At 38.3% G+C, this 27,947-nt stretch overlaps 1 protein-coding gene and 1 long non-coding RNA gene across 3 annotated transcripts; both read right to left on the bottom strand.

The window, feature by feature from the left end:
- Window positions 1–4,985: 4,985 nt before the first annotated feature.
- On the bottom strand, window positions 4,986–11,045 carry LOC103696923 (ADP-ribosylation factor 2). Of its 2 annotated transcripts, XM_008778646.4 has the most exons (8): window positions 10,880–11,019; window positions 10,607–10,711; window positions 10,136–10,296; window positions 8,021–8,091; window positions 7,525–7,644; window positions 6,253–6,371; window positions 5,563–5,644; window positions 4,986–5,318 (listed from the first exon to the last, which is right to left on the bottom strand). In XM_008778646.4, the coding sequence occupies exons 3-8, from the start codon at window positions 10,281–10,283 to the stop codon at window positions 5,313–5,315; spliced, it is 546 nt and encodes a 181-aa protein (XP_008776868.1). In that variant the 5' UTR covers window positions 10,284–10,296; window positions 10,607–10,711; window positions 10,880–11,019; the 3' UTR covers window positions 4,986–5,312. The 2 variants fall into 2 exon arrangements, with proteins under 2 accessions (XP_008776868.1, XP_008776867.1); XM_008778645.3 differs by lacking the exon at window positions 10,607–10,711 and having other exon boundaries at window positions 10,880–11,045.
- Window positions 11,046–15,080: 4,035 nt separating this feature from the next.
- Window positions 15,081–17,432, bottom strand: LOC113461271. Its single transcript, XR_003383424.2, has 2 exons — window positions 17,356–17,432; window positions 15,081–15,895 (listed from the first exon to the last, which is right to left on the bottom strand). It is a non-coding gene; the product is annotated as an uncharacterized LOC113461271 (long non-coding RNA).
- Between the last annotated feature and the right edge of the window lie 10,515 nt (window positions 17,433–27,947).

Raw genomic sequence — 27,947 nt, 5'->3', positions numbered from 1 at the left:
TAGGATTCACCAGCAGCAGATTATTTGCAGGTTTTCTCTATTATTCTCTTTGTTATGCTTGGCTATTACCAAATCTAGGTTCGCCACTAGAATCCATGCTAGGGTTCATCTGATGTTCGATTTTTATGGGGTTTTTGTTGTTTGATTCGCTCTTATGGTGGCAGGCTATCTCTGAATCTAGGGTTCATCCCTCATGTCCATGATGGATTTTGTTGGTTTCTTTATGTGATTCACTCCCATTTTCATGGCCGAAAAATCATCGAATCTAGGATTCATCCCTCGAATCCATGCTAGGGTTGAACCTCATCTGGACTTATGTGGATTTATCTCTCTTATTCTGTCCTATTATGATCGGCTTTCGGTAAGTATAGGTTTTGCCCCAGAATCCATGGTAGGATTCATCACAGATTGGATTTCTATTTGGATTGCCCTTGTATGATTCACCCTTTCTGGTTGGTTGTAACCTAGTCTAGGGTTTATCCATATTGTCCATGATAGGGTTCATCTGAATCTAGGGTCTATGTGCATTATTTCCTGCTATAATCTTGCATGATATGTTTCTTTGACATATGTTTGTAATGCTCAATCAGTAATTATGTCATCTTCCAGTTAACCCTACTTTGCAATTGCTTTGTTCTCATTTTAGTGAGTGTCTTTATAATGAATCGTTGGTACTTGTGGATCCAAGGGTTCTCTATGCATTACTGTCTATTGTAGTTTTCCATGATATATTTCTAATGATCCGTTATTACTTTTTCCTTGGAATGTATTGTTCCTTGTCTAATTTTTGAGTTGAACTTTGAGTTGCTTCTGATTTCTTTACAATGATTGATACCATGCATAGATTTTGCTCTCATTTTAGTGCACATTTGTCCAACAAGTCGTGTACTTATAATTGAGAGTTGAGATTTATTATGGGTTTATGAAAAATGTATCATTGTAGATTTATCCTACCATCCTAAGAAGATCCATAGGGTTGTCATCATCATCATTCTTGTGTCTGTGTAAGCCTACCTCTACTTGACCCATAGGAAAGGTAGAAACATACCTAGAGAGCCATCTAGGATTAGGGAACTGTATAGGAATACACACATGCTTAGAATACTGCACATCGATGTTCATGCATTCCTTAATTTAGCTAGTTCCTTTAGGGATATGGCCCATATGAATGCTGAGGAGCAATGGCCATGTTCTTGCATTTTATTGGTCATAATACAAAGAATGGTCATATGGATTGATTGTGAGGTCTGGTGAGATGGTCAGCCGATATTCAACCAAGTACTATATGTGATTTGTTGTATTCATGACATGTATGATAGTAAGCTAGCCCCAGATTCATCCGCAAATATTCCAACCATCATTGGACCCCATACTTCAAGGTATAGTTACTGATCTATCGATTTCCTTTATTAATTCCTTTGTTAGATGATTGGTTATGATAACCTATTGCCCCATTTTTCTGACTACATCCTTGGTATTGGACTACCAGATGGGACACATGTGGAGGCTATAGTGATTACCAATATCATTGCTCAATTTCATGTAGGAAATTAAGGTCGCACCCAAGATGTCATTGGCAGTCATCAATCCCAACTTAAGATTGACCGATGTCAGTGCTGGATGGGGGGCTCTGCAAATGATTTCCATGTCCTAAAACATGCACTATGTCTCCCATACCCGCAAGGCTCTTTGTCCTTCTATGTAGCAAATACCTACAGGCTCCAATATTCTTGCACATTTGTGTGTACCCTAAAGCATCTTATTTATTGATTGCAAGGAAGATTTTCCTAGTGGATGCTGGGTAAACACACCAATGCCTGGCTTTATTTCCCTGTATTGTTTCCACCCACTACCACCTGAATGAGCATAAGTGACGTCCACCCAAGGATAGGAAGGAATTGTTCAACCTTTGGCATCACCACTTCTTAAAAAGGTAAATGGCCCTTCAAGATGCTAAGAAACCACTTCAAGATTTTGGCAAATCATCCATTCTTCCCCTATCACCCTCAAGTATGTTCATGCTTGCGCGTTATATTCCATATAATTTCCTTCGTGTTGTGACACCCGATGACTGTTTCTTCAATCTATCTGATGATGTTGTATTGGTAGATGGAGGACTTAGCGAATGAGAGTAGTCCGTACATGCATCCCTAAGATGATGGGATGAATTGATTATTCTTAGTCAGATTTCTGTGATTGATGTACTAATCCTCACGATACTTGTAATTTGCAATGACGCATGTATTATTTCAGGGCTATGACTTGGTGTTTGGAAGACTGTGTTTTCTATGTTCCTAAATGTTATTCATGGTTTATTCCTTTTCTCCATGAATTGCATGCATGATGTTATAGGTTACCCAGGTCATGGATGGTTCGAATCCTATGGGTTGCCCGTTCCATTCTAATCAATAACGTTGAAAAATTTCCTGGCAAAGGTGTGGTTATTCATGGTATATTCTCTTCCTCCATGAATTGCATGCATGATGTTATAGGCAGTGCCGACTCGAGCCTTAGGCGACCGCCTCGGTCGCCTAAGGCCCCCGGCCTAGGGAAGGCCCCCACCCACGGCCTTCCCTCGGGTCGTCATTTTCCGGCATGAAGGTGGAGCTGCAGCAGCTAGTGCTCGCCATCCTCGACGACCCGATCGTTAGCCGGGTCTTCGGCGAGGCCGGGTTCCGGAGCTGTGACATCAAGCTCGCCGTCCTGCGCCCCCCGCTGCCCATCCTCCGGCTATAAGTAAAAGATTTTAGAAGTAAAGTATATCGGTCTCCCTTCCACCATCCTCAAAGATCCTTGGGACGATCAAGTCCTCTTGGAACCGGGAGGAGGTGCTGCTATACAAACACTCGTTCCCCCCCTCGTTTCCTTCCAACATCCTCAAAGATCCTTGCGACAGTTGATGCACGCCTGAAGCCACTCTTATCTTTCATCCCTTCTCTTTTTTGGTTTTGGCCTTGGTTTTCTTTCCCTCACATTACTCCTGATCCAGCTGGGCCATCGGGAAGAAAGATAGGGGGATTGGAGATGGACTTCTTGGAGGGTGGAGATTCTTTTAATTTTCTCCTCTCGATTTCTTCTCCCCTCTTGGGTGGTAGAGAGAGAAAAGGAGCGAGAGGGGGTTGAATGGCTGCTGTGCTTTGATGTTGCAGTTGCTGCTTGGGTACTCACTTGAAGGGGAGATGGTGGGATGGGACTTTTATTTATTAGATGGAGTGAATTTTCCATAATGCCCCTACTTTTCTCTGATAGAGAGGTTCAATTCTTTTCTTTACTTTGACCATGAAGTGCTATGGGATGATTATTTCCTATTCGGCTCTTGCTCGACATGGTAAATATTATTGCCAAGCATTATCTCAGTTATTTAATCAGTTTCATGGCCCTTTTTTAGAGCAATTACTTTTATGTGCTTTCATTTAAATATTATATTAAATTGAAAAAGTTTTTTTGCTTATCTTTGTTAGATTCATGTATCTTTGTTGAAATAGTGTACTTGATAGCTATCTATTCCTATATCTTTTTTTAAGTATTTTATATTTATTAAAAATTTTATTATTAAAAAAAAAGAGGTCTTATTTATTGGATTCGTCTTAGGCTCCTAAATGTATTGAGCCGCCCCTGGTTATAGGTTACCATGTCATGGTTGGTTCGAATCCCAAGGGTTGTCCCATCCATTCCAACCAACAATGGTAAAAGGGTTCCTTGGCAAAGGCGTGGGGAAAGGGTCTTGAAGTAGGTGGCGGAGCTAAGCTTGCGCAGTTTTCCTTCGAGTAGCTCATTGTCATTTGAGGAAAAGCTCAATGGAAAGGCAACCCGGACACGATCATTAAAAACAAAACCTGAAAAATGTTGTCAATGTTGTGAATGAGCATTCTAAGACTTCACATGGGCGGAGAACCATCTCAGATGGATGCCATGTTCTTATAGGGACATCAAGATTTCTAGGTCGCAGAGTGGGGCAAGGTGGGAAGATGAGAACAAAATTGTCATAATTGAACTAGAGATGGGTATGACTACTATATCTATTTACTACCATCTACAGGTTTATATATTCATATAGTATTTACCTGTTTGAATTCAGGTACACCGAAAGATGAAAGACCGCATCAAGCCAATCAAAAACTTTGATGTCTTTTGAACCATATGCAACAATGACCAAGTTGATGGGGAGTTTTTCATGCCGATCTTCAGCCAGTTTGTGGACCAACCAGGGAGTGTGTCAAAGTGCTGGCACAGGCCCCACGAGATACACCATTGAGAGATACCCACTGTACTGAAAATTCTACTGGGGAAAATCTCCGAGATTGAGGGTTACAATGACAACACGAAGGAGATGGTATTTGATGAGATGGCAATGCATGAGGCATCTAGCAAGGACATGGATGAGCAAAGCTTTGACTTTGGCCACCAAATGGATGAAAAACTTTGCAGAGACCAGACAAGATCGCACGCTCTATTTGGGGTTGTACTTACATATGTCATCTTGATACTTCTTGTGCGGTTTTCTTGTTAAACACTGAGCTGAGGTTTAACCACATATTCGATGCCCCTTATGGAATGTTCTATTGCAATGATAAATATTCTCATGCAACAGGCTAGTATTGCAAAAAGAAAGCATGCAGCTCATCAGTCACTGGTTTACCTGAGCCAAATTTTGTCCAAGCTACCCAACAGTAATAACCAAAGGGATTGTAAAAATTCACCACAGGTTGGTCAAACTGGAAGTAGAAATTCATCCAGGTGGGGCTACAAACGACGCAAGCTACACATGAACAGTTCAGCCTTGCCATATTAACAGGCTGATGATCGGGCTCAGTTGAGACCATATAGCCTCATGTAAAGCCCTATACATATAACTCTAGCTTGAAAATTCACTTGGATAAAGAATGGCAAAAAAAGAGGAACAATGCTTTGAGGCCCAGCCATGTAATCAAAAACATTGATCCGGCCAACAAAGTAGTAAATGCATGATCACCATAAAACCAGACTACTAAGCTCAAAATAACCTTTATGGATGAATCATCTGCAGCCCAATTAAATACAGGCAAAACCAACATCAGGACATCAAATTGGAGGACAAATGGCAAAGGCCTAATGAGCGATAAAACAGAGTACAGAATCACAAATTTGACGGTGCAACATTCTATCAATAATTGAAACAGAGTTTTTCAAACGTGAAAACTGAGGAAAAAGAGTAAACCACGTGAATAACAAGCTGGAAGTTTCGAAGATCTAAAAATCCCAAAAGAATTCATGTTATCTATGGAGGAATGTTCCAATAAAGATTCTCTAGTTCTGGCAAGCACCTTGAAATTTCAAGCCTGCAAATGATAAGAAAGACATCACGTTAATGCAAAAGCATCTTGCAGTGCAAGCTTCAGATTGAAAGTACCAAGTAGTAGCAAAACATGAATAAGAAATGTCAATCAAATAAAATCAAATTAAAAGCTCTCAAAACTATATGGATGCACAGATGAACAAGTGCAAGTACTAATAGAATTGAATTCTCAAGCTTAATCTGAAAGATTCAAGAGGAAGGTGAAAAATAAGATAGGGAGATGGCACCTTGTTAGCGATGTTGTTGGACAGCCAGTCAAGCCCCTCATACAAACCTTCACCAGATGTAGCACAGGTGCTCTGAATGTACCTGAGATCAATAGTAGTTCTCGTCAATCTCATTATCTAGCACATCTCTAAGGTAGTAACTTATAAAATGCACACAAATGGACCAACATGCATGTTTTTTTTTTTTTTTTTTGTGTGTGTGTGTGTGTGAGAGAGAGAGAGAGAGAGAGCAACAAGATGCAATAATTTGTGTTCAAAAAAGAAGTAAAAAAAATCCTTAAGTTTCTAGGTCAGAATGTAACTCATCTAATGGAGTGAAGTTTGGGCATGACAGGCGACAAATGGACAGTAATGTAAAAAGGATGATAAAAGGAGGATGGTGGTTGGTTAAAGGTAGAGGGAGAGATTTCAACCCTGTGAATTGCACATCGAATTAAAATTTAAACATATAACACAAAGGCCTTCTTCCTTGATCTTTTTCAAAATTCAAAACATGCAGAGACACTAAAGTTAAGACTTGCATAAAGCTAGATTTCAATGTATATTAGATGATGTATCATTAACTATCATTAACATACTCCTTACTAGGACTTCAACCAAATGATCAAGCACATTCCTAATCTGAAAGACCACTCACAAAAAAATCAATATCTATAAATTATTCCCTATACTGAAAATTAAGTGCTTTACCAGTGTCGCTGACGCAGGGAATGCAGGCCAAGCTTATCTGTTATTTCAGCAGCATTCATTGCATTTGGCAGATCTTGTTTGTTTGCAAAGACAAGCAAGACAGCATCCCGTAATTCATCCTGCATATCAACATAAGTGAAGTCAATCACAGAAATTCAAGTCAGTCTTGGACAAAAGGTGAACCAGTGACATCTTTAATTGTCAATAGGCAAAAAAGAAACGATACAGGCGGCTGACATACCTTTCATGTTTTGTAGATCTTTTAAAAAATCATCTGTACATTATATTGGTGCAACTTGCAAAACAATGCAAGTATACCTAGTAAAATTTTCGACATAAACTTCTGATTTTATGCATGTGACTTTACCTATGCACATCAACTTTCAGGAGTCTATAAATAATTATATTTGGGCATTTTCTGTGCCCACTATGGATCAATTTATGATTCAGTTTCCCATGCCATTACAACATCATTAACTTCATGTATCAGTAGTTAAACACATTATATATTAATAAAAGTGAAATGTTCATAATTGAAGTCCTTGAATAATAAAAAAAATGTTTTGCAGTTGCATTACAGTAGAGTATATTAATTCAAGTAAAACCACAAATTTCTGATATTATCTTATTTAAAAATTGGCGACAAGAATATCGTCTTTAACCATTTATTTTAAGTTACCAAGGAAAGCCTAAGAAACACTGATTACTCATCACCATACAATTTACTCAAACAACTTCATTTAATTAACCAAGGGTTGTCAACAGATACAACACATAAATCTGTCTGATGTCCATAACAGGATAGCCTGTAAGATAAATCTGACACATCAAGTTGTATCATAATCACCTTTACTCACTTTTTCTTTTTCAACTACTTGAGTTCCTCTTCCATTTTATTTCAGCTTAGGATAAAAACACTGTCGCATCCATTTATGACTGATTTGATCAAGTGTAATCACAATAATCTCTACTCACCCAGAAAATTCAATTAATTAAACATGAATCTTTGAACTAGACACATAAAACAATTACAAGAAACAGAGAGATTGCCTTTTGTTATAAAATATACGAAATATTTTGCTTAGAAATATTTAACATGCTGCAACATCATTTATGGTCGTGATAGTTAACTTTCTTTAGGTGCTGATGTTAAATTCTAAAGCACACACAACATACTTACCTGTGCATGTCTATATTTATGTTAGTGTACAAGAATATAGCCCTGTTGGGTTTTTGGGTACCATGAAGTGTTTTCACAATAAAATAGGTTACCTCATTGAGCATCCTGTGAAGCTCATCTCTTGCCTCAACAACACGATCTCTGTCGTTGCTGTCGACAACAAAAATAAGGCCCTGTGTGTTCTGGAAGTAATGCCTCCACAAAGGTCTGATCTGTTTTCCATAATATCCACATCGGCATAACATCAGTCAGATATTAATAGAATAACTGATATTCATCCAACCATCATCATGATAATGAAATATCCAGAGAAACAATCAACTAACATTTACAGTAGATCAATCATATTAACAAATGATGATAGCTTCTTCTTACTTTCCATGATACCAATGGGATACTATTGGACATATATTGTGAAACACATGAAATAACTAATGCCAGAAAGTTCCCCTATGTAATGGTACACATGAAACAATTACACGGAAAACAGAATATTTAGGAAAAGTCATAATTTTTTTATCACCTATTTGAATATTTATTGCTAACCATGCTACAAAAGTCATAAAAACAATGCTCATACTGCAATACCTTGTCCTGACCACCAACATCCCACACAGTGAAGCTAATATTCTTGTATTCCACAGTCTCCACATTAAATCCTGCATTAAAGGCCAAGACAATAATTGTTAGTAACATGTATTTTATAAGCATATACAGTTGAATTTACAGCTTATAACAATAAATATCAAGAGACAACAAGTACAGAAATACCCACCCTTGCCCCACCCCCCCACCCTCCCACTTCAGTATATGACCACATTCTTAAGCCACACTGCACCTCACAAAGCTACAGCAACATGAGCATCCCCAATTATTTTCATGTTTTCCTTACAGAGAGCTATACCAAAACAATTTTGAGAACAATCCAAGCAGAATTACATAGTTTGGATGCCAGACTGAGAAACTAAAAATGTGTTTTTGGGGCTAGCAAATCAAACATTGAAAATATGGAATTAAAAAGAAAATCAAGGCTATCTGTCCAGTCCCATTCGACTGCTTGGCACATCCTCTATAGGAAAAAGGACAGCAATTTGAAGATCTGGTTCCTGATCAGTGCAAACTAAAGCTTAGAGGGGAAATAAAAGATTTAAGGATACAAAAATCAGATTTATACAAGACAGTTCCAATCCACTATTTAAATCCTGCAGCAGTAAGGGAAATAATGAAGAAGATGAGGTATGAAGGAGAGCTGCAGGGGTGGATGGGGGATGAGAAGTGAAAACAGAATGGTCAAACCCGGCCTCTTTCATTTCCTTCACTTTCAAAGAGTCAACAAAACATCACCTTCTTACACCAAGGGTAAGTGGCAAAAAGATTTTTCAAAAAGATGTTGATGTAATAGCAAATAATAGGCCTACAAAATAGGATTCCAAAGCCCTTCTTGAAGATCCAAGCAAAGACACTTCTCCAAGACTAAAGGTCCAACCTTTTAAGCAAACTGGACCATAGCCCAGTGGTCGTACCCTCCTCCATATGGGAGGAAGTTCAAGGTTCAAATCCTTGTGGTACCGCTTCCAAAAAATTCAAGTAATTGCAATTGGTGGTGCTTCCACAATTTATTCTGAAAATGAAAAAGTAGGATAAAGGGCCAATCTCTTGGTTGCACCAGAGATCATCTCTAAACAAATGATTTACCCATATTCCATAAAGCAATGCCACTAAAACAGATGAATTTACACACCAGATGACCCAAACCTAGGAAAAAGATTTACCATCGCTCACAAGGTTCTGAGACAAACATTGAACTATCACATTGTTTGATGCATGGAAGCTAATATATAACCAATACTTGGAAATTATTGTTCACAATGCAAAGTTGGGACTTAAAGGTAACCCCATTGCCAACTTGCTTCTCATGTTTCTCATCACCGCAAGAAAAAGCTTTCAAGGTCATCTAAATCATGCATCAGTTTTAAAATTTAAACATATATGCGAGCCCAACTAATATAATGAACATTTAGTATATAGTTATCAGGAGTAAGCCTCCACATGCTCCCTAATGGGAACACCAAGATCACCATAAAAGTGACTTATAACCTTACATGGTGACCCTTCTGTAGACCAATTCCTATTTGTTAAAATAAATACTCATGCACAATTTCAAAATATTGTATTTGAGACATAACAGCCTCAAAATTCATTGAAGTTTGTTTTAGTCTGATCTCCATATGTTCCCTATACTAAATCTAATATCTTTGCTTGACAAAATAATACCAGGACAAGTTTTTTCAAGAAATCCAAGAACATGATAAAAAGGTGCTTAAACAAAAGTTCAATCATCAGAAAACTAGAAAATTGCAGAGTTCCCTAGAACCTAAGTTTAGCAAATCCTCTAAAGTGGAAGGCTCACTAATAAACACAACTTAGAGCTCATCCAAATAAGCATCATCAGAGAAGTGTGGTCACAATTCAAACATAAAAGGAGGCAGTGAATGTGCTTAAAACCTGTAATTTAATCAATAACCAACGTTGGAATGATCATAAGGGACCATTTACCGTCAACAAACTAATAAAATCTTAAGCCTATATTTTTTTCCTCACACTTTGCATAATGAAAACTCCCAAGGAAGGTTATCAAGGTTAAAAGAACAATTAAGCAATGTCAAAAAGGAGAAATTTTACACTAAGAGATAGAATTCTCACCAATAGTGGGGATGGTGGTGACGATCTCTCCAAGCTTGAGCTTGTAGAGTATGGTGGTCTTACCAGCGGCATCAAGCCCCACCATCAAGATCCTCATCTCCTTCTTCGCAAAGAGGCGGCTGAAGAGCTTCGTGAAGGTAAGCCCCATCTTTCTTCTTCAGCTGTTAAACACATGACGGTATACATGATTTTAATGTCAACCATCCCAGTGAATTAAAACTGGAGCGGAAAAAAACTGGATCTAAGGTGCACGGATCTAAAACTCAACAACAGGAACCAACGATCTGCCACACAAGTAGACTATTACGAATCACAGATCGGCAAAAATGCCAGGTAAAACCAAGATCTGAAACGGAGAAGAGGAGGCAATTTGGAGGAAAAAGCTTAGTAGTAACGAGATCCACACAATTACATATTTAATCATAAAAAGGAAAGAGATGTAAAAAACAGCGGTCGATCCAATGCCTTCACCTTCGAAACAAAGGACAGATCCAATATCAACAACAACAAGGAGGAGAATCAAATCATCCAAGATGTAAACGATCTAAGGTCTTCGCCTTCAACAACGAGAAAGATCTATAAAATTCAAGGATCCAATATCAACAATCAAAGATCTATAAAACAAATTCAACGTGAATCCAAAATCCGTGGTGAAGCGATTCAAATATCTGAGACAAAGTAATGGATCGAGCAACGATCTTTGAGCTGGAGATCGAGATAGGGAGGAGGAAACATCGGCATTACCAGGAGATCGATCTCTGGAAGCTTTGGATGGGGGACGAGGAGAACCGGAGTCTCCTCTTCTTCTTCTGCTCGAGAGAAAGAGGGACGGAGAGGAAGACGAATTGGGGGAATTGGAAAGTGGGGCGACGCGGTTATATAGAAGGGAGTGGGAGAATGGGAGGGGAAAGGCATCCTCCCACCGTCGTTGAAGTCGCCGCGCGCACATGCTAGCCAGCCAATGTCACGTGACTTCCAGGAAGGAGAAATATGGACGCGGTCATCTCTTTGGTGGACCCAAAGAGAGTTGCAGAGAAGCTTCCCGTGGTTGGTCTGACAGCTATACACAGACCCCACTGACGGACGTACCCAAGATGTTATCTTTATTTATGTTTTACTAAAATTCTGTCATAGATTTCATCCATCTAAATGAGTTCCGGGCCATGTCCAAATGTGATAATATAAATTAAATTTGGATTTATCACAATAAAAAAATCCGAACTCGGATACAATCATGATTAAATTCAAGTTTTGTAAGATTCTACCAAGCATATAAGTTTAGTGAAGCAACTAGTTAAGAATTAATAATTTTTATAATTAAAAACATAACAATAGCCTTCCGCCGGCACATAAATCATGCAATATATGGGGCATAGTTTTTTCTGTCTATTTTTAAATTATAAAATAAAAATATAATAGATTGTAATGAGTAGAAGACTTTAATATCTATATTTCTATTCTACATGAAGCAATACATTTGTATTAACCGATGAATGTGTTAATATAGATATCATTAATACTGGCGTCTCCATAATAAATAAAAATTTCTGCACAAATTAAGCATCCATTTTATTTATATATATAAACTTATATATAATATATACAAATAAAATTTTGTGATAGATTATGGGGAGAAAGAAGTATGATATGGGAAGTAAATGTTGATTTTGCCAAAAATGATTCATTTTTGAAAACCAATTTAAATTTCTATTGATGTTATTTTGTTGACATTAATTGAAATCTAAGTGTTAGCTATGACTTGGAAATTGAAATAGCCATGGATGAGAATTATAAAGAGCATGCATGAGAAAATGCATAAATCCAACGGTGGTGAAAAGGAATTAATGCAAGTCATGTAGCCAATCTTTTTTATATTTTTAAATAAATGCGTACATACATACACACACATATATATAGTGTGTGTATATTCGGGTTATCGATCTTTTAGATTTGAATATAGCTACATTTGTCAGATAAAAAATCAGATCCTAAAAGGAGAACCTAGTTTTGATACAATAAAGTTATTGAAATCTTTTGGATCCATTCCTCATTATTGTACACCAAATTAGTTAGATAATTGAGTTTTGGGATTTCATTTACACCCATAACTAAAACATGGTAGCACCCAAAGAAAAAACTTAAAAAGAGTTGAGGTATACTAATATTTTGGCTGAAAGCAAGATATAGAAAAATGCATCTCTATTGTAAAACCTAGATAAATAAATAGTTTAAAGCATTGATTTTAATATTAGCAATTGAAATTTGACTTAAGATCCGAAAAAAGGGAAAATTTAAATGTGTCGATATCATATATATTGTAACAGAAACTACATCTATCCACCAATTAGATTATAATAGCTTTCTCTAGAATGGAGAAGGTCAGTAGTGCCATAGTTGGCAGCCACAGACTCTTGCCAACAGTCATTAGAGGGTGGATGGATTAGGCCTAGTATCCTTTTTGTGTACTTGGAAACAGTGCAATACATAGGGAGCATTGGATCTAATGTATACCTCTTTAATCACTATGGCTAACCCCCAAACCACTTTGCATAGAATTGGACACGATCCAACCTAAGCAGAACATTTAGATGATACCATATGATGTGGTGAATATTTGTCACCCAGACCTCGAGGTAAACCAAAGTTCCTGACCTTGATATTGTTCAAAGTACTTTATCTTGATTCTAGCTGAAGTGCCATTCTAGCTTGATCAAGCAATAAGAACGTGCCACATGTCTCATTAAAGACTATTTGAAGGCAGTTAATCCCTATCAAGAATGTAGCCACAATCTCGGTGATGGTTATGCCAGCTCGTCCATAATTGTATAATTAAAAAGATTATCGCCGACGTAGAGAGTTGTTACCATGTAGTTATTGCACATCTTGGAGAGCTATTACCATGCAGTTATTGCATGCTCTATTAATCTCAGTAATGGACATCAACCCCATCCTTTATATAAGGAGAACTAGAGGATCCTCGAGTAAGTTATTTTGACGACTCTATTCTCTCTCTCTAGAAATTCCCTCTTGCACTATTTTCTTAGAATTTGATTGATTTGAGCATTGGAGGATCCTCCGTCAAAAAATTCTAGCAAGAGGACTTTATTTTGAGGTTGGTTTGACATCTTGGGAGACCGGTTAGCCACATCACCAACATCTCTTTTATTCGTTAGCATAGGATATTCCAGCTCAGAGTATAGCCGACCTCACCTTTACCGCGGGTTCCTACCAATCTCAACCTTCACCTCACAATCTAGTGGCACAAGGTCCTTCAATGATGAAATATGTAAAAAAGATAAAAAAGATATCTCTTCGACTTTTTCAAAATTTGATATCCAACAAATCCTCAGATTGGAGAATATCAAAGCAGATCTATTTTTCAAGTTAGCAACTTCAGATTGTATCGATCTAAAGAAAACATCCTATTTTGAAGTACCCGAAAAAACAAGCATTGAAGAATCTAGTTCAGTAATGCATACTGATTTGAAATTGAGTTGGATGGACCCTCTTATTGAATATTTTAAATATGGGAGGTTGCATGATGATCGAAGTCAAGTCGATGATTCGAAGAATCATGCATGATGATTGAAGTGAAGCTTGGAACCAAGTCCACACCATGGTTCCCCCAACCTGTTCCTTCTTCACATTCCTCTTTCTTCACTGTTCACAATAATGTTAATGGGATGAGGCTGAGGACGGATGACAATGAAATCAGGTCTTCAATATTTAAAACCTACGGCCTTCACCTCAAGATTCATGGTTGATGATGGCGTTCTGTGGTCTAGCACAGCAAAGGCTTCCACAAAACTCTCTCTCCATCTCTCACATCCATCCCTAGAAGCATATTGGGTTTTTCGTGATTTTTCCTGGCCAAAAAGAAGGGTGGTTTTGAGCTACATGAGTCAAGCTCGAGCTAGCTCAAAATTAAATAAGTCAAGCTTGACCATGCAGCTTAACTCGAAATTGAGCTATGCCTCCCTCGGTCATGTTTGAAGGATGTTGTGGGCAATCTAGTGGAATAGAATAATCAAAGCATGAAACCTGATTTTTTTTTTTGATAAATCATCATGAATATATAGATTACATGCAAATTGAGGCCACAGAAGCACACAAATCGCTAAGAATTACTAGTTTTAGCCACTTCTTCCATTTGTCTATCTAGAGCTCTACGTATTAAGAGGATGCTCTGCCAAAAAAAATAAAAATAAAAAGCTTGTTTCACCAGTTCTCTTTTGCTCTCACACTCAATCTTATAAATAAGAAAAAGATCCTAGCCTGCATCTCTCTCTCTCTCTCTCTCTTCTCTCTATGTATAGTGAGTGGGATCTTAGGATATCTAGGAAATAAGGATTAGGATATGTTATCCATGCTTATCCATAAGTAATATCGATAATTTCAGTCTGATACTTCCAAGGAATCCTAGTTCCTAATCTTAGCACCCTTCCTAGAGACCAAAGTCTGAGAAACCGCCTAGGTTTGGGAGGGAAGTAAACACAAGACTCTTCAATGTATATTCACATGAATGAGAAGGGAAACCACACACATGGAGCATATAAAGATAAGATAAATATACTCTCTTTCAAGATGAAGGGATTTCATCCTACTCTCTGATTAGTATTAAATAGTTTCTAATCAGATCAAAGGGTAAAATTTCCATGTTCTTCCTCTCATATGCATTGCACATGTGAAGATATTGTTAGCGTTAATCCTCCTGGTAGTTTTATAATCAATAACATTGGAGTGGTTTGGACTGTTAACATGCACAAATCCACTCGATTCATGCATCTAAGAACCTCTGTTAGGATTTTCTTGCACAATTAACAACAAAACAGAGATTAAGGGCTCAAATTCAGCTCTTCTCACTCGTATGAAGATACCAGTTAAGAAAACCATAACAAGACTTTTGGAACCAAGGTAAGAAGTGAGTAGGCTAGAAAGAATCTTGATCCTACAAGCCAAAATTTATTTGGACACAACATTTGCTTTCACCAGAGTAGCCAGTCAAAATAGTGGTATTCCACCTTCCTGTGATATTGGGTTACTAAAGTTCTACCAAAGGATACGTAGGCAATTCTGATACAAAGTATTGAATACAAAGTGCCCTGGGGCCCTACACTGGTACCAAAAATATGTACAATGCCATGCGTCATGTCTACTTTGGTGCCTTAACACGGCCAAAAATGACATTTCCAATTACACAATTCAGAAACCCCTCTGTGTACAAGGGAACAGGAAAAAATTACGCCCCTCAATCCATCATGGACCAGATCAAATGTTTGCACCGAAGACCACATAATAGAGAAGAACTGAATTTTGTTCCACATTTGATCACATACCAATTGCTTCCGACCAGAGTGGATCACAGTTGCTTCAGATTAGATGATCACAATGAATTATTTCTAAATATCCCTGAACTCAATTCCACCCTCAACATCGCTCAACATGTGATGCTTCTCTTCCAAGTAGTAATCACAGAGTTCCAAGAGCTGGTCAGCAAGCAGGGGAATGCCAGGGTTTCGACCATCATTGTACTTATGGGCATTATAAGTGATCTGCCAAACATCATGCCTGAAGTCTTCTCGGCTCTTATACCATGTTTCTTACCTTCTCTCTGATCATGGAAAGGTCCATCGGGCGCTTTATGATGTCAAGGTAGTCAGGGGCTTCTTTCTTTGTCACAGGTTTAAGGAAAAGATATGATATTTCGATATTTTCCCTCAAGCTATCGAGTATGCTCTCCAATATGTTGGACAACTCAACCTGTGAAAGAATCCATCCATCATACAGAAGATTCCATAAAAAGCCTGGAAACAAATGAAGAGAATTATAACACTAAACATCAATCATAGCACCAATGAAGGGGCATCATTATGAATCCTTATTCAGCAAGTGCTAGTGCTTCTGCAAGCTTTTCCAAACCTTTTCTCACAACAAATAAGAGAAACAAATGCATAATCATAAATTAAGAGTCCAATATACAAGCCAAGACTATAGGGATTGTAAACCCAATTTTCAGTGAAATGGTTTGATAGAAACAAGAAGAAAATGTACATACTATTTTTCAGGAAATTATAGTTCAGACGAAGATAAGCACTTGAGCTTTTCTTTTTTTGGCTAGATAAGCACTAAAGCTTTTTTTTTACTTAATTAATTCACATGAATGGTTGCAACCACTATGTTAACCTCAAGATCAGATTCTGATGATAAGCACACACATAAAAGGAACTGATTTTCAGATGAAGTGGCATGAGTGCACTTGTTCTTTTGAGGGTTTTAGCAGATCGTAAGGTTTTAGGAGATCATTAAAAATCATACTTGATGGATCATTAATGTATTTTTTCATCGAAAAATATCACATTTTTAAATAATTATCTAAAATTAACAAGATGGAGGATGTGACTGACTACTGACTTTACCTTGGAAGCTTATGTCCAAACTCAAGAACGACTTGCTAATGAGTGTATCAAGAGATTCAAGACCTAGGCTTTCAAGTTGGTCATTCATTCAGAAGAAACCACTGAATTCTTCCTCCAAACCTTCCCTAGTATACTAGATAATATTTCTTAAGTAAAAAGTATCTGACTTACAAATTTTGGAGTGAAATCTTTTTAAGTCAAAAAATGGTTCATGCTGTTGCATGATATTTGTTTTGCAAGTCAATTTCAATTATTCAGAGTTCAGATGCTAATAAAAAAACATTGCTTCTTTGTAACTCAATAGGTTCTACCATCCTAAATCTGTGAATTCTTAAATGGGCGGGATTCTAAAATGGGCCAATCAATCTATTTACCAATGTAGCCAAGTTATAGATGACTACATGAGCAAATTAATCAAAGTGAAATTGAATAGATCAAAGCTACTTCGAATTGCATGGAAATATAGAACATTGTATGTCTGGGTAGTCACTTAAACCTGTAAATTAATGTAAAACCTTGTCAGATATAATACTATACCCAGATTTAGGAACTTGATTAAAACCAGAGTAAATTAGTAAAGTATTACTACTGCTACTACCACTACAGGTTAACTTTTTTCTTTTTGTGCTTTCGGTCGTATGTAGTGTCTGTGAATTGCTAGCAGATTCCACAAAAGCATGCAAATGTTTATTGAAAGCAATTCTAGTTAAGCCGGCACGGGTTAGGCAGAAGAGGCCCTTTAAATGACACTGCAATCAAGAATGTGATAACTAGTAATTTGGATCCATTTAATCGTAGTGTTACCTCTCCTCCTCTACGGCGCTTTGTTAATGGTGTGTATTCTGTCTGTCCTGCATCAGCCAGAGACTGCCTCTTTGCAGCTCGATCCTCCTTCTGTCGTTTCTGTATGGCCTATGATCCAGTAAGTATTCATCTCTGAAATCAGGTTTTTTCTTTTTCTTCTTCTTCTTCTTTGCCTTTTCCTCCCTCCTGAATGATTCTTCATACCTTCTAGCCTCAAACAATCTTTGATGCTCTTCTTGCATCCTTCTTTCCTCCTGCAGCATCCTCCTAGTTTTCTCTTCTGCTATCCTCTCCTTGCTTCTCCTTTTCTCTTCCTCATCCCATAATCTCCTGTCATAGATGGGATTTGTTTTGCTTGTCTCTTCAGGGAACTGCCGGCTCTCCTGCTTTTTCTGTTTCTCAAAACTTGATAATTCAGTAATTTTCTTTATTTTTCTGAAATCATGATCCATTCCAGTGTCGATGGCAGAATTAACTTGCTCCACATTAGTATTAACTTTAGGCTGTTTGATGATAATTTTATTGCGTGGTTGTTCTCTCTCTGGGTCAACAGGAGGATGTATAACAACAGAGGGTTTCTGAATTTCATGCTGAACATCATCAGACTTCATCTTATTAGATATTATTATTTTATTGATCTTTCCTGTCGATTTATTCTCTGCCTCTGGATCTACAATCTGTTTATCAGGAGCATGAATCCCTGACAAGTTTTTCTCACAAGGCTTGTCAGCTGGACCACATTTAAACTTCACTGGAAGAATCTTTTTCTGCAAATTCAGTCCTACCTTTTCAACACTTTCTGTTACATCTGCCTCTGCCACTTTTGCAAACATCTTAGGCACCAATTTCTTGCTCGGAGTTTTCACTTGAAGCTGAGTTGCAGCATCAGGAAGATTGGATTTACCTGAGACACTTTCTAGTTCTGAAGTTTCCGCATCTTCTCCATATTTAGGGCAGTTCTTGTTGGTCCTCATGTGTCCAAGCTGGTCAATCACAACATCTTTAGTCACTACGAAGAAAGACAATCCATTTCCAAATGCAAACTCGCATACAATATATTACCCACCTGACCACAGGCTTCACAGACAAAACTTTCTCCCACTGGCTTATCACTCTGTTTCTTTTCCTTGAAAACCTGATTAGCACAAAGAGAAGGTTGAAATATTATGGAGACAATTTTATACACAACTGAAAACTGCACCAAGTGGTAATCCATAACTATAAAAAAATTACTTGATCAATGCTCTGACCAATTATTCAAAATGTAAAGAATTAGTGCAATCGTACTTTAGATTAAAAAATTGGCAATCATTAGGTGAACTTCTACAATGTATTTAGTATGTAGGATCCAAAACACGAATAAATGATTAGTGAGCCCTATATTAGATAAAGGCATATCTTTGCTGGAATATAACTGAAAATGGCTATTCCTTTCAATACTGTCACTGAAGCTAATAAAATTAAGCCTTTGTCATTGCTCTTACCTTTCTGGTTATGTTATTCTGTGAGGACTATAGTGCTGGTTTTGTATGATACGTATATTGCTTGAAGATTATCAACACGCTAGCCCTCTATACCATCAATGCCACCATGTATCTTTTTCTGCAGCCTGAACCATTTCATATCATTTCAACTTCCGATATATTTTCAGTGCTCTTGTTTTCGTGCTCTGCTCTTTTATGAGGCAAGCTCTGAAATGGCCCGGCTTCCCTTATGAGATTAGCCCAAACCAACCACCATTATGTCGATCCCAAGCAGAATTGAGCGCCCAGACCATTTGCTTCCCTATGTACAGGACGACACCGAATGGTACAGGGCTATGTCCTGCTTCCTGTTTTAATGCTTGTCCATCCGCATTCCATTGGAATAGCTTGAAGCTTCTTCCTATTCCTATTTTGGTCCTTTAAGGTCAGAGTAGAAGTTATAGTAATTATCATTTCGCATTGGATTAAAACTACAAATTGAACTAGTCCATAGTGCACAAGCTTGATATAGAACCACAAATATACGACCCTCCCAAAATACTGGAAAATAGTATACATCCATGAGTTGTCAGCATAGTTATAAGAATTTTTGTAGTTTTATCTTATATTTTTCAGCTTTGTTTTTACTATGTAAACATAGTTACGTACCACAAATCTGTACCATGAATTATTTGACAACTAATGTTGTTAAAGGCATGCCTAAGGCGCCTTCACTTGAGCGCTGAAAATGTGCACCTTTTCTGTGCCTTGCAGAAAAGCCCAGGCACAAATTCCAGCCATTCATTATAATAATGCCAATTGAGGTTTTGGGGCTTAAGTAACCAGAAGAGAGAGGGGTAAAAACCTATCACCAAAATGAGATAGAGGGGGACAGATCTAGGGTCCTGAGCAGGGCAACAAGCATTCTTCTTCCATTTGATAAGTATCTCATTCTTCCTCCTCTTAATCAATTTTTCCCCTAGGGGATCTTAATTACCACTGCTTAGCTTTCAGTTCGCCTCTAATCATCAAATTAAATGTGAATAACTATCCTCCTCTCTTTGAAATAAGGGGTGCTTCTGGTTCTATGCATGCCTCAAAAAATTGTCTTCTTCATATTACCACTTCTTTAGAGTCAATAATTTTCTGAGGAACTATTGAACTCAATCTTTTGCTGCCATTAAAACTGTTGGGGTCTATCACCTAGAAGTAATCAAATTGGATCAGTGATTGATCTCTAGGTTTCATCGTAAACCTAATTGGTTACTTCCAATTACATAAATCAATAGTTCAAACCACACTCAAAGGCAGGGCATTCCCATTGATAATAGGAACTTCTGTCCTAGAAACAATGGTATCTCCAGTTATTGCCCCTCGGATTCTTCACTTTCTTCTCTCCTTTTTTCTGGGGATATGGACTGGCTTTTGTCCAACAGAAACTGGGGATGGAACGGGCCTCTTAGGTTTTCCTAATGTTTGCTACTTCTTAATTAGGTTGACATGTTTTCTATTGGAAATATGAATTATAACGCTTTTTATATTTTTACTTCTATCATAAAATTGATAATTCCTTGGTAAATATGTCAGTATCATTAACAATGCGTTAGTACCATACATGCATGCAAGCATGCATGTATGTTTATGTAGAGGATTTTACATCCTATGGATTTTAATTTGATGTTGGGGGTTGAAAATGCAAATGTAAACCAATTTTGTGATTAAAGGCCAAAAATGGTAATGTATAAAAAAAGTTATACATTTTGGAGGCCCCTTGCTTGTGCATCAAATTATCCCAAAATCCATAGAATATCCTATCACTAGAACTAACATGAATGGGAGGTTCTAATCATAAGCAAGATGTCTCCAGAGCACATCTATATTTATATGTAGACAGTAGACATTTTAGGCCTTGTAGAATATACAAAAATTTGGGCCTTGTAGAATATATTTTAAGCTGTAAGGAACCAACTGCATCATAATTTTAGGATTTGCCACCCAAAATCTGCAAATTAGAAGTCAATGTCACATCCTCAATATAATTGAGTAGCGTTGGTGGAGTGTTTGAGATTTGGCTTGTTGATTATAGTCAGGCTTCGCAATAACATTTGAAGATATTATGAGGAAGTTGTATGGGTTTAGCATGCCAATATGTATGAATTCTAGACCAGAAAATAGCCAGAATTAAAGTATCATATACCATGCCTATGAGACCTAGAGGTCAGCAGGGTATGTATGCTATGCCATAATATGCTAACTCTTTGAATGTGCAGGAATGAAAGAAATGCAGGTGTGTAAAAAGCATGGTTTTAAGTACCAAACCATACCAGTCCATACCTAGCAATAGTGTGCAGTAGGGAAAAAAGAAACCAGTACAGAACAAAGGCTCCATACAGTACCACACCAACACTTGGTATGGGTGCAATCTTGACTTAGCAGCTTTATGATATGTTGGTATGGGGGCATGCTATGCTGTGCTACGTTATACTGGTAAGGCACCAGTAAAGGATTTGATACTGAGACATAAAACCTTGGTAAGAAGATTCACAGCTAGCATTACTGAATTATTCTACTTCATTAAAATTTATTGCAGACCAATTACTACTGTATGTTAATGTATTTGATTTGTCTTAAACATACAAATATATTTTTTACTGGTAAACAAAGATTTAACATCGTATATCATACTAAATTTCTGTTTATAATTTATATGTTATTTCAAAAGTTATCAAAGGCTCAAGGCCCTCTAAGGCACCAACATCTCTTGGAGCCAGGGCGCAAAGTGAGGGGTGCTTGTCAGCAAAGTGAGGCACAAATAGCACACAAATATACATAAATATATATACATACATACATATACATATATATATATATATATATACAAGTGTGTATAGGTTAGCGAATCCGAACCGGGCGGTTCCAGCCATTCCGAGCCATACCGGCGACCCACCGGTATGGTTCCGGCAACAGAAACGAAATTCATTGCTAGAGATAGAGAAGGCGACCCACCGCTGCCCGCCTCCCTGGTCCCACGGCTGGGATGCCGCGGACCCGCGGCTGGCGGAGGCCACGGGCGTGTCCCGAGCCACTCCACGGCCGGCCGCAGGCCGTGGGGTGTCGCGGCAACCCCGGGGCTCGGGCACTCCATGGCCGGCGGCGCGCCTCGTGGCTTCAAAAAAAAAAGGAACAGGGGCGGCGGCGTTGAGAGGAAGAGGAAGATGGAGAGGGAGAGGGAAGGGTTTTCCTACCTAATGGGCTTTTGGATTGGGCCAGTGAAGCCCAATCCAAATGATCTGAGTCTTCTACACAGCGGGTCTTCGGGTTGGGATTGCGAGGCCCGGTCCGAATTTCCTCATGCATTGATGCAGAATGGCTCTTTCATATAACCAGCCCATGTTTGTTTAATGGACCAGAATGGGCTTTGGGTCTGGGGCTAAAGAGTAGTAACCTTTGCACTTGTTATTTAAATATTAAATAATTTGAATTAAGGCCCAATTAGTGTGACTAATATACCCATAGTGTATGCATTCGAATTTGACCTGGGTTTGACCCAATTTGATCATTTATTATTATAATAATATTTTCAGAAAATATTATTTAATTAATTATTATTATTTAATTCAAAAAATAAAAAATATATAATTGCTAAATAGGGTTATTTCACAACACCAATGGCCCTCCATTGTTGGTAGATTGGAACACTTTTAATTAATCTTGGTTGAAACTAAAATAGTTAATGCCATTATTAAATCTTGGGGTTCTGGTTTACTTTTTGGAAAAATAAATGTGTGTGTATTAGCAGTAGGAGTGTTATTAAAATAGTAGCACAATCTTGCTAAAGATACATGCCATTTAAATAATGGTCAGCATTTAACCAAATAAACATATATGCTAAAATAGCAAAGGATTGTGTTTGATTTGGTAGCCAAAAAAAAATCAGGAGTCATAAAAATTCGCATATAAGATTTGTGACATGTGACGTGATCATGATGAATAGTATCTATTTGCTTTTACAAGTTGTACCATACAAAATGGAATTATTATTGTACATAGGGTAAAAGTTCTTGATACCCACTTAGACAGTAAATATAATTGTTATATTCTAGTTTATAATTGTTGCATGAAATTGAATTATAAAGTATTGAATAAAGTATGATATTAATCACTTGAGTATGAATCGTACTTTATTGCATCGATAAGTATGATATTTTTATATGCTTGCTTTTTATTTCTTTGTGAAATCTGGCCGCCATTGGATCCCGTCTACCAAGGCATCCATTCATGAGCAAGGTTATGATCACCTACAGATTAAAACCCTAGATGGGTTGGACAGTGGCCATGTTTTTACATGTTTTTACTTGCCTTTGTAACTTCTTTCAAAACCCTACGCCTTTTCTTATGTTATAAATCAACTGGTCTGATGAGCAATGATTCTAACCTTAACTCTTTCCAAGTAGAAATTATTATATACAGCAAGAGGCTCAAGGGAGACGTGTAGATAGGGCTGTTAATGAGCCGAGCTATTCGGGCTCGGCTCGATAAAAGCCCGACTCGGGCTCGGCTCGTTAGTCAAACGAGCCCAAGCCTGAGCCCAATTTGAGGCTCGTTTATATCCGAGCCCGAGCAACTCACGAGCCCAAACGAGCTCTAGTCTCCCAGCCCAAATAAAAGACTCTCAGCCCAAACGAGCTCTAGTCTTCCAGCCCAAACGAGCTTTAGTCTCACGAGCCCGAGCTCGGGCTCGTTCTGGAGCTCGTAATTGAAACGAGCTTTACGAGCTCAAGCTCGAGGTCGGGCTCGTTCTGGAGCTCGTAATTGAAACGAGCTTTACGAGCTCAAGCTCGAGGTCGGGCTCGTTCTGGAGCTCGTAATTGAAACGAGCTTTACGAGCTCAAGTCCGAGCCTTTGCTTTGCCAAGCAAGCCCTAGCTCGAGCCCAATACAGAGCTCGTTACTGAGCCCGAACCTGAACTTCTGTGAAACGAGCCGAGCCGAGCTCTCCCAGGCTCGGGCTCGGCTCGGCTTGTTAACAGCCCTACGTGCAGAAGTAGCAACCAAAAGAAAGAGAAAGAGATGGAGAGCAACAAGGTTACTTTGCTCCAGTTGGCGACCATGGTGCTTGTCGCCACCATTGCTCCTTCCGCCTTCGCCACCTGTGCGAATAATGGACTCCCCTCTGATGCCAATGGAGTTACTAGTAACCGGACTCCCCTCTCAAGGTGGAGTCCGCACGAATGATGGTTGTCCTGGTTCCTCATGCAATCTCTTCAATGTCCATTGTTGTAGTGGGTGTTTTTGCCTTCCGGTTGCAATTTTGGTTGGGGTGTGTGTTGGGTCGTGTTGTAAGAGAATGGCGATCTGGTACGGACACCAGTGCCAGATCAGCCATCACTTGAGTCTACGGTCGCTACATGGTCCAACCAGTTTAGTCAGCTTGATTTTATTTTAGATTGATTTTATGTTATGGGTTTGTTTGCAAATTGTCATTTTAGGGCTTTATGAAATTGTTTTTTTTTTTATAGAGGTCTTTTTATTATTTCTTAACCCTATATATATGGGTCCATGCACTTGTTTAGGGTTAATGAATGATTGAATGAAATTAGCCTCCTTTTTTCTGAGATTCTGATGTGAAGCCATGGCTAGAGCCAGGTTAGAAGCCTGGTTCTTTTTCTTCCTGTAAGAACCCATCTTTTTTTTTTATTTGGGCTGGGGCCGACCCCTAGGCCACCGCGCGCCTAAGGGCCTCGGCTGTTTAGCCACGGGAGTCTTCCTCTCCTCCTTCACCGAACTCCCCCAAATCCACCAGAAAGGGAAAAAAAAAAAATCAATCGAGAGCTCTTTCAAAGAGAGAGAGAGAGAGAGAGAGAGAGATCCGTGAGAAGCTTGGGTTGTTCGCCGTCGGGCCGGCCGGAGGAGTTCGCCGGAGGCGAGGTAAGGTCCTCCTCCTTCTCCTTGTCTTTAGGCCACTATTTTTCTTGGGAATCCGGCCGGCAAGCCGCCGGATCGATGTGAACCGTGTTTTCCTGTTTTGGTCTGCTTTTCTCTTCCATTCCGGCCGGCCGTCGCCGGTCGTGGCGCACTGCCCGCACCGCCGGCACCGCCAGTCATGGGGCAGTGTCGACCATGGGCCGCCGCCATCAAGTTTCTCTGTCAGACGGGAAGAAGGAAGAAGAGAGGAAGAGAGAGGGTCTTTCCCCTCTCTTTCTCTTATTATATAACCCTTTTATTATATTATTTGTTTATTTGTTGTTTGGTTTTCTTTTTACTCTTGAATCCGGGAAGATCATGGCCTTGAGGACTCTAGATAGTCTTAGGATGCTAGATTTTAGAGGACCCTTTAGAGGATTAAACAGGGGTCCTAGATCATCTTATATCTTTGATAAATTTTAATAATAACTTGGTTCTGTAGGGGAACAATCTATTGGACGAGAGGACGCTGAGCAAAGTCCTGTGCATTCCGGTTCATAGATCACCGTGAGGGCGGATGATTACTTGTCGGAGTTTTCAATAAAGAGTAAGAACCCTTGTACGCCAATCCTACATGATATAGATATTTTTGCACTATATATATTTGATATGCTATGATCCAGACAAAGCAAAATAGTTTTATATTAATTATGTTTTGATCGTGTTAGCTTGTGATTGGTGTTGTGATGGATGCATATATGTGTATAATCTACACCTGTATAATTGGATTTATGGATGTGGTGGTATGGACTAACCATGTTTTATTGATTGCCCTGTCACGGGCCGGAAACGTGACCATGGTTAGTCTAGGCCGGAAATAAAGTGGCAAAGGGAATGGATGTGTTTGTGAATTGATTAAATGATCAGGGACTTTGGGCTTATCTCGTTATTATTGATTGCCCCATCACAGGCTGGAAATGTGATATTATCGATTGCCCCATCACAGGCAGAAAATGTGATACTATCGATTGCCCCATCACAGGCTGGAAATGTGATACCATCGATTGCCCCGTCACAGGCTGGAAATGTGATACTATCGATTGCCCCGTCACGGGCCGGAAACGTGACCGGGATGTAGCCCAAAGTCGGAAAGATAATTGATCTGGATCAAGTTAATATAGAATGGAAAGAAAAAGCATTGAAAACATTAATGAAGATTTATGAGCTATCGTATGCTATATCATTTTTGTGTGGTTGAACTTTCATTGATATTTGATGTACATACTTATGTTGATTATTTGAGCCTTTTGATAGCCGGTTTATGATTTCATGAAATGTGAATCGATTTGTCGTGGCTTTCAAATTCATATTATTATTGTGTTGGTTTGGATGTGTAGGAATTCTTACTGGGCTGTAAAGCTCACCCCCTCTTCTTCTTTTTCTTTACCAGAGTTACATGATGCATTGATTTGGACAGGATGGGCGCAGAGTGCGAGTACCCGAGTCATTAGTTAGTTGGTTTGTTTATCTTTCTTTGATGTTGATGAACATTTGAAGATCTTGTAATTGAACTAATTTGTTTATCTGGTGTGGACATGTTGGATTTGTCTATTTGAATTACTAAATTAATTGTGGATTTATTGGAATTTTTGATAATCATAGGCCTTGCATGATCTTTAGGGCACTGCTCTAGGGCTCATGCGGCCGGTCGCGTGCCGGACCCGGGTGCTGGGTTCGGGGCGTGACAGAGTGGTATCAGAGCTTGGTTAAGGTATCCTAGAGTTTATGTTCAGGTGAGTGTGAGTGGGGATATGATAGAAAAACTATCAGAGCCTTGGTTTATAATCACTTGAGATTGTAATAGGAATGATATTGTAATCTAAGCTTTAAGACCACTAGGGACTATGGCCTTAGTGGCATTAGAGTTTGAGGTTTAAGATCATTGGGGATAGTGACAAAATTGGAATCCGAGCATATGTTTAAGATCACTAGGGATTATGATAGAAATATATCATAGCTTAAGGTTATGATCACTTGGGACATGATAATTAAATTCAGTGCTTAAGGTGTAAGATAACAGGGCATTGTGATAAAATGTATGCATCGGATTTGGTTTTTGATGAGTGTGGAAGAAAAGTATAAATTGTCTTTGATCATGATAAGAGAGGTTTGACCTAAGATAACTGTAGGAAGGTCAACAATGGCATATCGGTTATACCATGTTCAGATATTATTTAAATGATCTGGAAGTTCAAACTTGATATAGGTTTTGATGTGATCGTACTTTTGGTATTGCTGCTAACTATTAGAGTGGGATTTGTACGTAGATCTTCTATAGTATTGGAGTGAGCTAAGGAGATTTCATAATATTGAAAAGAAATGTTCTTCGAAGTTGAAAATGTATGTGGATTATATCTGGTATTGGCATGTTGGAGATTGCAAATAGGTCTATTTTCTATTAATGTATTTGATTATTTTGAGGCCATAGAGTATGCATTATTGATGGGGGAATTCTAATTATTTGAATTCTCATGTTTGGATTGGGCTACTGGATTTTACTTGTAATTGTAGAAGACTATTTGATGTGTTGATGTAAAACTCAAGCCTAGGTTTAAGATTTGAGCAGGGATCTTTTGTCATTATTGATGAAGCCACTAATAAATGTCATATTGAGTAAAGACTTTGATCATGAGATGCTTACATGAATTATCATATATAGCATTGCTGATGAATGTTAAGAATTTTGGTGGAGAAAGATCTGGAGATTGATAGAGTTAATTTCTAATCATAGTGTATTGGCTCAATGGCTTTTAACCCATTGAATTGAAGTAAATCTTTTTGGAAAGAAAATCAATATAGATTGTCTAATTGAATTGCTGAGAAAATCTAAGGTTAACTTATTTTAAATTAAACCTAGATATTTTGGATCCTAAAATGGTTGTGAAGATCATGTAGTGACGTTAAACTTGATTAATGCCTTGAAGGTTAGTTATGGTTAGTATACTCTACATAAATTGAGGACAGAGAGATCTGGAGGTTCTACTCAATTAAAGTTTTGAAATTTGAATTTTCCTACTCCTAGTGCAAAGTGATATTTTGGTCCTAAATCTTTAGAGGCTTTAGAGTATTTAATGAATTAAATCAGAGTGCGCAGCGAAAGTGTGGTGGTTTGAGTTATTTTGAAACTGGTTAAGGACAATATTTGATCTAAAAGACATTATGATGG

This window comes from Phoenix dactylifera, chromosome 13 (genome assembly GCF_009389715.1).
Source record: "Phoenix dactylifera cultivar Barhee BC4 chromosome 13, palm_55x_up_171113_PBpolish2nd_filt_p, whole genome shotgun sequence".
In the NCBI taxonomy this organism is placed as follows: domain Eukaryota; kingdom Viridiplantae; phylum Streptophyta; class Magnoliopsida; order Arecales; family Arecaceae; genus Phoenix; species Phoenix dactylifera.
The sequence above is the reverse complement of the archived record's forward strand: the minus strand, read 5'-3'. Positions and strand labels throughout refer to the sequence as shown.

What these genes read in the sequence shown, in the direction of transcription:
- LOC103696923 (XM_008778645.3), bottom strand. Translation starts at nt 10,283, where the DNA reads ATGGGGCTTACCTTCACGAAGCTCTTCAGCCGCCTCTTTGCGAAGAAG. An exon ending in CACCACCATCCCCACTATTG is followed by an intron (nt 8,092 to 10,135) that starts GTGAGAATTCTA and finishes CCTTTAATGCAG; the next exon opens with GATTTAATGTGGAGACTGTG. An exon ending in TCCCTGCGTCAGCGACACTG is followed by an intron (nt 5,645 to 6,252) that starts GTAAAGCACTTA and finishes TATTGATCTCAG; the next exon opens with GTACATTCAGAGCACCTGTG.